Source organism: Perca flavescens, chromosome 15 (genome assembly GCF_004354835.1).
Source record: "Perca flavescens isolate YP-PL-M2 chromosome 15, PFLA_1.0, whole genome shotgun sequence".
Classification (NCBI taxonomy): Eukaryota; Metazoa; Chordata; class Actinopteri; order Perciformes; family Percidae; genus Perca; species Perca flavescens.
This window is the reverse complement of record NC_041345.1, coordinates 21,541,553-21,552,984: the sequence shown is the minus strand read 5'-3', so window position 1 is coordinate 21,552,984 and position 11,432 is coordinate 21,541,553. Positions and strand designations below refer to the sequence as shown.

General features: G+C 39.6%; 2 protein-coding genes across 2 annotated transcripts; both read right to left on the bottom strand.

The window, feature by feature from the left end:
• Positions 1-2,177: 2,177 nt before the first annotated feature.
• Positions 2,178-3,684, bottom strand: LOC114570381 (protein NATD1). Its single transcript, XM_028600690.1, has 3 exons — positions 3,466-3,684; positions 2,632-2,750; positions 2,178-2,542 (listed from the first exon to the last, which is right to left on the bottom strand). Exons 1-3 carry the CDS (start codon positions 3,617-3,619, stop codon positions 2,426-2,428), a joined length of 390 nt encoding a protein of 129 aa, XP_028456491.1. The 5' UTR covers positions 3,620-3,684; the 3' UTR covers positions 2,178-2,425.
• Positions 3,685-4,258: 574 nt separating this feature from the next.
• LOC114569647 (dehydrogenase/reductase SDR family member 7C-B) lies at positions 4,259-10,928 on the bottom strand. The gene is made up of 7 exons (XM_028599630.1): positions 10,715-10,928; positions 8,528-8,705; positions 8,296-8,408; positions 6,107-6,317; positions 5,928-6,020; positions 5,190-5,345; positions 4,259-4,940 (listed from the first exon to the last, which is right to left on the bottom strand). Exons 2-7 carry the CDS (start codon positions 8,688-8,690, stop codon positions 4,735-4,737), a joined length of 942 nt encoding a protein of 313 aa, XP_028455431.1. The 5' UTR covers positions 8,691-8,705; positions 10,715-10,928; the 3' UTR covers positions 4,259-4,734.
• Positions 10,929-11,432: the final 504 nt, after the last annotated feature.

Here is an 11,432-nt window from a genome sequence, read left to right as displayed (position 1 = left end):
ACATACAACACAACTGAAGATTATTCTCGTCAACAAAAAGTACATCTTCTATGTATCTGGGGCCAACAACACTGAATATTATAATCACGCTGTTATTCAGGACCAGATTGGACAAGCTGTTGTCTGCGCTGGATTCATCTTATAGCTCATATGGAGCTGAGAGGATCAGCTGGCGCTTGTTGCTATATTGATGATTTCTATTTGGCAGGGACATTTAAAGTGTGTGCATATGGAAGGATATCTGCAAATATGCTTAAGAAATGGTGTTAAAAAGCTTTTTTCACGTTTGATGGTGCACAATTTATTAGCAAAAGGCCTGCATGTATTGGATTTTTTAAAGTTGCTAATTTTCACCATTTCTATCAATGCTATAATTATGTCATTGTTTAAAAATGACCGTTGTATTCAATTTTAAGCCAGAAATTTGCTTTTAAATCTACTCACTTGAAACAGCTGCTGTTGCTTTTTGATGGGTTCTAATTGGTGTAATGGATGTTGAACATTCTGTAATTTGAGATATAAATCAAACATTGACAGTAGTAGACCAAAATAAGAGCGAAGGGACACATCTATAATGGAGTAAGCCTGACATCTATTGGTTCAAAAGCATAGTATCTCAGGAGTGTGATCAGCTACGGCAAGATATCTGTATTTCTAGCACAACACAGAAATGCATGCATGTATAATTTGATCATAGAGTTTACTTGTTATTGAAGATGTAAAATAAAAGATGATAAATATTTCTCAAGTGAGAAAGACAGCTCCACCAAATTCAATCAAAACCTTGATTAGTTGTTCAGTCACTTCTGGTAAATGTGCAGATCTCTCATCATTAGTTCTTACTGAAAGGCACCATTCATCAGACCTCTCCCCTGCAGACAACCTGACGCTGTGAGCTATTTATTTCTGCTGCTTTTGCAGCAGAAGTAACCTCATTAGGTGGCGAGAATACAAGATTTCCTGCATTCACCTAACATCATCTAAGATTCTAGGCTCAACGGAAAACGAGTTCCTTATTAACTGGGTGTCATTTTTAGCAGGTGTTTTGGCCTCAGTTATAATATTATCTTGTGATACAGGGATGCAGCAACAGGCATAGCTGTTTGGGTTGGCTATCAACCCTCACAACAGTGATATCAATATACTGCAAGTAAAATAATCATTTTTTATTGTCAACAAATACATCTCAGAAAGACAAACTTGTATTTGTTGTTGTTTTTAAAGTGTGCAGACATTATTACTATCCAAACATCACGCCTTGATACATATTCCCATGTCTTGTCCCAATATTGAATACTATTTGAGGCTACTACTTTGAGAGAAAATCAAACAAACAAGATTAAAAAAAAAGTGCAATTGGTAATTAAAGGTCCCATGGCATGAAAATTTCACTTTATGAGGTTTTTTAACATTAATATGTGTTCCCCCAGCCTGCCTATGGTCCCCTAGTGCAGTGGTTCCCAACCTTTTTTCCTTGGCACCCCCCCTACTCATGTCTAAGAAAAGCTGAGCATGTGATGTGATGCCGTGGCGGCAGGAAAAACCAGCATACAACAAAATATATAGTTTTCATACAGACTTTTGTATACATTATATATTCTAGTGTATTATCATATTGTTTAACATGTGCAAATATTTTTTTTTTACCTCAACATCAAACTAGATAAAGACTTGCGCCCCCCTGTGATCTTTGCCGCCCCCCCTGGGGGTGCCCGGACCCCAGGTTGGGAACCACTGCCCTAGTGGCTACAAATGGCGATAGGTGTAAACCGAGCCCTGGGTATCCTGCTCTGCCTTTGAGAAAATGAAAGCTCAGATGGGCCGATCTGGAATCTTCTCCTTATGAGGTCATAAGGAGAAAGGTTACCTCACTTTTCTCTGCTTTGCCCACCCAGAGAATTTGGCCCACCCATGAGAGAGAGAGACATCATGGCTTTCAAACGAGCAAAGTGGCAGTTGGTCAAGGCCACACCCCCACCCTCCACCTTGCCCCCCCTCTCTCCTCCTCAATAGCTACAGACACAGAAATGGCACATCCTAAGGAAAGCTCATTGTGGGACTGGCTCTAGTGGCTGTAATTCTGCACCAAGGCTGAATTTCGGGGAAAGGGACTTTAGATACAGTATTAGGGGACCACTAAGGTCTATATAAAAGCATCCAAAGAGCACCATGTCATGGGACCTTTAAAAAAAAAAAAACAGTAATCAGGATCAATCCCTAAATTGAATTAAAAAACATGAATGGCTTTAATCAGGCATCTCTATAGTATGGAATATGAACCATGACTTGTGGATGCTGAAGATCAAGTATGGCACACTTTACATCCTCCATTTGGCCTTTGTAGTAGCCTACTGTACAGTAACGCACATGAGGTTGTGGTTGAGTTGAGGTAGTATTCCAGGCTGTAAACTGGAACAACAGGCAGTCAAGTGATTACAAGTTCTTTATAACGTTGTAGCGGGTGGTCCTCGATGTATTTCTTTATATACCAACAGGAGACATGAGCCTTGAGTTTTTCTTCAACCAGGAAGTCTATGGCAGCCTGTAAGACAAACATTAAATACATTTAATAGGCCTACAGCAACAAAAAAAAAAACTAAAAACAAATGATGCCTGAAAACTTAAACTTACCTGCGACAGCAATGCAGCAACACCTTGGCCCCTAAATGTTGCTGGTACATAGGTTGACATTAGATCCACCTCCTTCTCCCCGGTGAATCTGTAGTGCAGTACTGCACAGTCATGGTCGCCTGTGGACAGAGGACACAGAGGACTTCACACCAAATTTAACATTGCTGCAATAACCATAAGATAATCCATAGACTGTAAATATATGGTCTATAGGCAGCTCAGACACAATCACAGATAACAAGGGACCCCAAAATGAGCAAATGTAACATGCCCTAGAGCTGTGGAGATATGCAAGATATTAAATAGGAATATATGTTGCCCTGTAGGAGGCAGCAATGTGCCGTGAAGGCATCTAGACTGCCGGAAATTCTATGAAATGATAGACATCCCAATCCTCCTTCAAAAATACCTTTATTTAAGTGGACTCCACTTGTCTGCTTCTACTATGCTACTGTGGCCAAATAGCAAACAAATGTACTGAAATGTGTTACTTTTGCTGTTAATATGTGTGCCGAACTGTTTGGCGGATAGAACCAAATCCTTTAAAGCACAGTCATTCATATCGTGTGGGCAACTTTTGCCCTTGGGCGAAGTCCTATTAAATTCCGAGATTTTTAAAAGAAGTTTAGCTGAGTGTTCTCGCCTTACAAAAACGACAGTCAATATAAGAGCAAAATCCAAATGAATCTGTAAAGAAATAGCTGTATATTCTAACGGAAAATGAATCCATCGCACAGGTTTGTGTACAATAGCCAGTGACAGTAGCCTATTACAGCAGGCCGCGAGTGGACGCCAGGCTCCCTTGACAGGATCTGACCGGCTCTTTCTGCTTACCAGCCCCGCTGCCCGGAGTGACGGTGAAGCGCCGGTTCTGTCGGTCATGTTCCACCGTTAAACCGCAGCCGGAGCTTAACGCACTAACGGCGGTCGGATGAGCCTTCAGTCGGAGAGTTAACGCAGTGAGTCTGGAACATATTTTAAAGGCCATCTATACGTAAAATACAAGATATATGTAAAAAAGACTTGTAATACTGAGCAGAGTATAGTAGTAATTGTAAAGACTGACCACTAGACGCCGCCACATGCACACAAGATTATGAACTTTTCCCTGAGCTCTACATAAAATCAGGGGTTCATTTTTTAAATGGATTCAATTATGAGAAATTTTAACATTTAAGCGCACAGATTGTTTAGTACGTTTTCACAATGTATACACCAAGATTTCTTTACAGTTCTGGGATTTTTTAAAAAACTAATATTTTCCTAGAAAATGTTCTAGAAAGGTCGATATAATTTGGTATTAATTAGAGGAAATAGCAAAAGTATTAAATCTTTACACAAGTATTCAATCATCCAAATTAACTGCAAGTGAAGGCTATAAAAGAGTATAGAGCAGGTGAATTTTGTCTACAGCCAATCATGCAATCAACAGATATGGGGAGTACTTGGGGAGTACTAACATTTACTTAGTTTAAATTGAGCTTTTCATAGAAAAATCCAATTGTATTGCCAGAAAACATATTCAAATTATGGACCTGTAAAATAAAGTGTTTCTGTTGCCTACTAACTGATAACTATTAAAAGCAAATGACAAAATAGATTCAAGAAAAGGAAAATAACTCTTACATTAGGGCTTAGACATACGTATGTTTATTTGTATTCTAAATCTACAAATACAAGAGCAGATACAACATTGTCTTTATAGTTTACTATTTTTAAGTTATTTCAGCACCTTGATGATCATTTTATGCATGTTAACTTGTATAATATGCAGAAAACTATGGAAAATCAACATTTAACTATACATATGAAGTGTCCTTTGGATGTTCTTTATGGGCCAAATACTCTGTTACATTTTTTTAAATCATCATTTCAATCATACATTTAGTTATTTCTGTCAGTATATTTAAGACCCACACTCACATGGTTTAAATGCAATTTTAATTGTAGCTCAGAAGACTTCATGAGACAACAGGAAAAACAAATAGATTATCATTGTTATTTTTAGATGGCCTGCCTGGATGAAAGGACGATAAAACATAAAATCATTTCATTAATATCCTCAGTTATTACAGTTTATTATTACAGTGTACACCAGCGGCACTACATGTTCTCAGAGGCAGCGGCGTTCTTCACTCCTGCAGCCATCACAGCGAAGAACACATTAGGGAAGAAGGATCTAGCGTAGACGGCCACCTTTGGGAGCGAGGGAGCAATTACCACCTCTTTCCTCTTGTTGCTTAAAGTCTTTATGATCTCTGTTGCTGCCTCGTCTAGAGAAACGCCGAGAGGTTTCTGAGAGTACAACACTGCAAAGAGCAGAGAGACAAAATAATACAGCGTGTCGTGGCATTATGCATATTTAAATATCCACAGAATGGGAATCAAATATGTTTTTTTATCTGTAAGTATAATGGTTGTTAAAGGCAAAATTGGCCCTAATGATGTTGCTCGACCAGAAGGCAAAATCAATCATAATCATCCTCTAGGGACCAAGAATATACAGTTGTTTTCACAACGCTATGTACTTTTGTCTGGTTCCCTCTGATTTTACTCACATGACCAGATGGATTTGGAGGCTGGCTCTGTGTTTTCAGACGATGCAGAGCGACTGATGAAGGTGTAGTTGATGGTACTGACGGAGATGCCGTACTCTTCTACTTCAGCTCTCAGGCAGTCAAAGAAGGCCTGAACTGCGTGTTTAGATGCTGCGTCTGGAAAAAATACGCAAAGTAAAACACAACATCTTTATACCACAGCCATGTACACCCCACCGTTACTTTTACCTCATGTTGAAGTATCAGTATAAACACTGTAAACACATTACATCATCTACTAAGCTCTGAATGGGCTGATCGGACAGTTTGACTGGGTTAGTTTAGTTTTTTCTTTGCCTATCATGCACATTAGCATTATTGTTTTCATTTTTATAAATATGACATATGTTGTTCTAATCTTTACTGTATAACGTGTGTTTTATTGCATTTTCTTCGGTCCAAATAAACGGAAGAGTCTATGGTCTATACTAATGCACATAAACATGCCACAGAACGTGCCGCAGACCATGATGTAGTTCCATTTTTTCCGTAATGTTACAAGAAAACTTGGCGTTTACTTTTTCTTTCAAACTTGACACGAACCCAGGCCTCCTTCCCAACCTGCCTCCTTAAGTGGAAATTGGCGCTCTTATACTTCGTCACCTTACCTCCTGCTTTGCTTCTGTCATAATTACGGGAGGCCACCTCAAATAAGAGCTGAGTATTTCCCATCATGAACTCATAAAACTCTGAACTCACATGAGGTGCGAAATGGTACAGCTATTTTCCCCTGGATGCTGTTGACCAGGAGCAGGTGACCGGTTCTCCTCGAAATCATGGAGGGCAGCAAACCTGAAAACAGAAATGTCTCAACACACTGCAGAATCACAATGACTCTATCATACTTTTACAAACTGAAAAGTGTTTCTGTCGTCTACCTTTGGCCAGTGTGGCCGGTCCAAAGTAGTTGTTGTCCATCAGTAACTTGTCCATCTCCAGAGACACGCTCTGTGCAGGTGCCTTGACTTTCATGCTGCTGTTGAGGATGAGAATATCCAGACAGCCGTAACAATCCAGGATCTCTGAGATCACCTCAGGCATGCTGTCCATATCTCCAAAATCCAGCAGCACCAGTTTAGAGGGGAACGTCTGAGGAGGAGATATGATAAAGAGGTACATTGAAGTTCTTAAAGTTTTTACCTGATCCGTTTTATGCTACTTCGTATTTCAAGTACTAATTTATCTGTCAATTGAAATGAATTTTCACGTTAAGATTTTACAGAAAAAAACGTATAATAATCTTATAAAATACAACAGTAGCCTGCCAGTGTTTTCAAATATGTTTGGCTTGTGACCTCTTATAAAGAAATCAGTGTCTAGTTTTGGCTTCTTGTCACATTTCAGATCTCATTTCAGTCTATATCCTTCGCGATCCACTTCCGGGATTGCTCCAGTGCTGCAGGAAATTCTGCCGGATGCATGTATTTTCCGTTTCCTCACGCTTTCTTTGTGTTGGAATTTTAAACTCTGGTGGATTTATGAGGACTATGGTTAACTGCTCCTCAGATCTCTACAGGGTAAATCCAGACAGCTAGCTAGACTATCTGTCCAATCTGAGTTTTCTCTCGCACAACTATTTTGTAGCGGTTCTGTGCGGAGTTTAGCACCGCCCATGACGATTCTGATTGGTTTAATGAAATGCCATTAAACCAGAGCACGTTTTCCTCCTATCCCCGAATGCTATGTGGAGTAGCCAGACCCTCCTTCAGCGCGCTTTGGAGGAGGGTCTGGCATAGCGAGACTACATTTCAGATGTCTATGAATGTTGAAAGTTCCCCCTCTAAACCTCTCAAATGGTTTGATTTAAATAATGGTTAGAGTCCCAAAGAGTTAAAATTATCTAATATTTCACATACAAAACTAAGATAAGAGAAAAGTTTAAAAAAATAAAAATAAATACTAATTTGTGGATCGTAACTTAGTTTTTTCTTCTTTCTTCTCCCATTACTCATCTCACAACCCCTCAGATTTGTCTTGTGATCCTTTGGAGGGGCTCGACCCCTAGGTTGGCAACAAATGGGCTAAACCAGTAGCCTGGGTAAACCCTGACGAACTTCCGGCAAATTTGAGATTTGCTGTGCAGGTCAGTCTGGCGAAGAGCCCATTCAAACCCATTTCCAATGTCCTCAAAATTGAGGCACCAATCACAACCGCTGAGGCGGGCTTAACACCAATCACAACCGTTGAGGCGGGCTTTACGCGACGAGGATAGCACAGCGACGGCGAGGAGCTTTTTGTTTACATTCAACATGACGGCTACCGAAGCCGTGCTTCACCAAGACCAGGGACCGGCAGGTCAGTCTGACATATGCCGATTTTATACCGGTCAATGCTATAATTAACTGACAACATAAGTTATACGAGTTACAGTTCTCAAGGACGCACGCACACACGGACAGAGACACAGTCTCTTTTTCCGTTCTCTCAACTTCTCCGCCGTGTGTGGTGTGAAGCGCGTGTCCGCGCTATTCTTGCACATGTAGGGAGCCTCGTGAATTAACCTGCACCATATCAGCTGTTTGGAAATTCTTCAGCGTGTGTGCAGAAGATAACAAGTTAGCAATATGTAACACCTGCAAGGAGAAAGTAGGGCGTGGAGGGACCACACCAAAAACCAAAATCACATTTATTTTGTTGGATGTGAAAAGCGTCACCCGTATCGTTGGTCTGATTGGTTGAAGGACTATCCAATAAGCCCAGAGGCATTTGAGTGGCGTCCGTTGGTGACGCCCCTTTGGAAATGAACTGTCAATGAACCTTTCCCAGACCCACTCTCAGTTACAGCTGAGAAGGGTCTGGCGTTAACCAGGCTGCTAAACCAGTTAACCATTTATAAATTAGTTAAATCTAGCTTCACCTCGAGCAGCTGCAACAGTAACATGCTGCTCCAACATTGATGATAACTTTATTGTTAGACTCAAGGTCCATTTAAAAACATACAACACAATTAAAAGGACAGACACATACATCAGTATTAATAATAAAAGTATTTAGTAGGACGTCTACTACACCAATGGAGTATTTTAGTACAACAATCTGTTTCCAGTTTTGGTGCTGTTGTACTTACCACAGTGGGGTCTGAGGCGTTTGCCAAATCATCGGCCAGTTCTTCAAGTTTCTCCCAACTCTTCCCGCAGAGGATCAGCCTCGCTCCTCCTCTGTGAAACACACCTGCACATTCTGCATTGATTTAAAAAAAAAAAAAAAAAAAGGTTTACTGCAAAATCAAATGGATGACCACAGTCTACCAGTCGGCCACTTTGGATTGCAAATTTACATTTGTTAAAGTAAAATATTACCTTTTCCAAGCCCAGACAAAGCGTCGGTTATAACCACCACTTTATTGCGTACAGATGTTTTGGACAACAGACCCATAATCGCGCTATAGAGGTAGAAAAATCCAGCTGTCAGCACGACTACACATGGCACCAGGAGAACAGTGGTGATCCATACTGGGTCCATCTCCTGGAGAATATTCTGGAAATTAAAAAAAAAAAAAAAATTATATATAATATGCAGAATCAAAACAAAAGTATACAGTATATATTTTTGTAATTGATCATATAATGATGAATAGGTCGACATTTTGGAAAGAACGCTTATTCGCTTTCTGGTGCAAAATAAAAGATTTCAGCCAGCAATGTGTTAGCTTAGCTTAGCACAAAGATTAGAAACAGGGGGAAACAGCTAGCCTGCACAGAACCCCCCATAAAATGACCAAATGAAGTTTTTACACTTCGGATTTTGTACAAAATAAACAAATGAGATATAACAAGGTTCATTATTGAGGTTTAGAGGTGATGGTTTTGACCAACAGATTGTGTTACCTTCAGACATATCCAAGCTAGCTTTCCCCCTCTGTTTTCTGTCTTCGTGCTAAGCTACGCTAACTGGCTGCTGACTCATATTTACCATATAGACATGAAAGTGGTATCGATCCTCTCATCTATATCTCAGGAAGAAAGCAAATAAGCGTATAAGCGTTAGCTAACATGCTTTGTTATTGTGATTTATACATTTTAGATGGAAAAGTATTTTTCTGATGATGAGATGGGATGGGATGTCAAAGACCGTTTAGGATCTAATGAACGTGATTTACATTTTAAAAAAGGAGCGTTTCATACCCAAAAGCTCTCCGTCTCCGTAACACTGGAATCCATCTCACCTGCTACAACCATTTTTAAATCTAACTATTCTTACAACTCTGAAATAAAAACAGAGAACACATCTTTTTAACCATGTTCTTATATATTAGTCATAAAAACAAAGAGTAAATGATAAATACAGCATCATTAATGTATCAATGTGACGTTTGTGTGTACTATATGCACATACTTGGATATTTAGATATTTTTATGCATCAATAATATACAGACCGTCAGTACTTCATGATGTAAATCACATTCTCAAATCATTAAAAGTTTTGGTTACGAAGCAGTCTTTTCAAGTATGAAAAATAAATCTTAATTTAGATCTTAGTTTCAATTTCATGAATTGTGAATGTGATTATATCTTAAACATGGATGGATTACAGAACAGGGCCTACCAGGCATGGGCACAGGCCCAGGGGCCCAGGGGCCCAGGGGCCCAGGAGCCCCGATGCGAGGGCCTCTGTTTGAATCGCCTGCTTACATTTATTGTGGGAAAATCAACCACAAAGAGATGCAAAATGACCATAAAGACATACAAAGTGTCAATTTAGACAAAAACTTGCTACAAAGACATGCCAAACAACCACAAAGACACAAAACGACCACAACGAGACACAAAACAACCGCAAAGAGACACAAAGAGACAAAGTACCACAAAGACATGCAAAAGGACCACAGAGAGACACAAAGCGAAAAACAAAATACCACAAAGACATGCAAGAGGACCACAAAGAGACACAAAATAACAACAAAATGTTGGATTATTGCTTATGTGAGGCCTTTTACATGTCTGTGCCCATTGTCTCATATAATGTCCATGACCTCATAGTGTTTGAGTTACACGATCAGCTTGAAGTGACAAGCTTTGCTTTACATTAGATGTAATCTGTTAGAAACCGCTTGACAAGGCCAGTTTCTTGTCATCGCATTTTAAAGCCTGGCACTCACATGTTCTAGATTTGCCTAACAGTGAATTAGAAGATAACCTTTTGGTTTAGGTTTACCATGCCATGCACCAGCTGTTTGTCTAAATATAAACTGCCCTAGAAATAGATACTGTATCTCTCACAAAGGTGCAACTCCACACAGTACTAGCCACATTATTCCACAGCAGAGTGAAAAGATGAATTAACACAATCAAAACTGAACAGGAAAAAAAGAAATGGAGCACTTCTTATTCTGTGCAGCAGTTGTGTTGAATAAAATAAAAGATTAAAACAGAGTTTGTTGACAAAGTGTCTTGGCACTTTGCACAAGTCACTGAGTGATTGAAGAGAGCGACCATGTCTAACTGTTCTCAATATTGCTAGAAGTAAATAAGCAGCCAACACTTACTGCTCCTTAGGCCTCTGTAGGTGTTCTGGACTCTGGCTTTCTATTCCTCTCCCGACGAGCTGCACACTTCAGCAGCTCATACACACAGCTCCTCTGACATGACAGCCTGCAGAGCTGCCAGAGCAATACTTTGGGATTTGAGCTCTTTTAATAGCAGCACAGCTGAGTCAGTTATTTTCCACGCATGTTGTCGACATGTTATGTTTAGAGTGTCAGGAGAAGGGTGCCGCTGGGTAAGAGAGGTGCTTTCACTGGCTTCTTTTAGGTCACGTTTCTGATGTACAGTACGGTATGATGCAAAGATTAAGATAAACGCATACAGTCATACACATATAGTGCAAAACAGATTGATGAATTAAAGCAAGGTTTTTGAGAATCATGCATTTTAAAATGTTCTAAGCAGCAGTAGGTGATGTCAAGTTCCAAAGGGTGAGATGAGTGAGACCAAAATGCCCTTAATAGAATAGAAGTTTATTTTTATTTTCATCTTCAGGCAAAAATAATGAGTTGAAATAGGAACATAATTAGTGATGGGAGTGATGGGTATATCAGTATACTGTATATGTTGTCCATTTTTAAATTTGTTGTACGCAGGTGGTGGAAAAAGTAGGCTACGTAAATATAATAATATATACGATGGTACTAGACTACCTTAGTAAATGTACTTAGTTACATTTCACCACTGGTCATACGTACATACACCTATATATGTTTGAGG

Excerpts from the sequence above, each read along its gene's own strand:
- LOC114570381 (XM_028600690.1), bottom strand. The coding sequence starts at position 3,619 with ATGGCCTTTAAAATATGTTCCAGACTCACTGCGTTAACTCTCCGACTG. Across the intron at positions 2,751-3,465 it reads CACTCCGGGCAGCGGGGCTG|GCGACCATGACTGTGCAGTA; the intron begins GTAAGCAGAAAG and ends CTCTGTCCACAG. Across the intron at positions 2,543-2,631 it reads TTGCTGCATTGCTGTCGCAG|GCTGCCATAGACTTCCTGGT; the intron begins GTAAGTTTAAGT and ends TTTGTCTTACAG.
- LOC114569647 (XM_028599630.1), bottom strand. The coding sequence starts at position 8,690 with ATGGACCCAGTATGGATCACCACTGTTCTCCTGGTGCCATGTGTAGTC. Across the intron at positions 6,318-8,295 it reads ACGCCTCAGACCCCACTGTG|ACGTTCCCCTCTAAACTGGT; the intron begins GTAAGTACAACA and ends TCTCCTCCTCAG. Across the intron at positions 5,346-5,927 it reads TGTACCATTTCGCACCTCAT|ACGCAGCATCTAAACACGCA; the intron begins GTGAGTTCAGAG and ends TATTTTTTCCAG.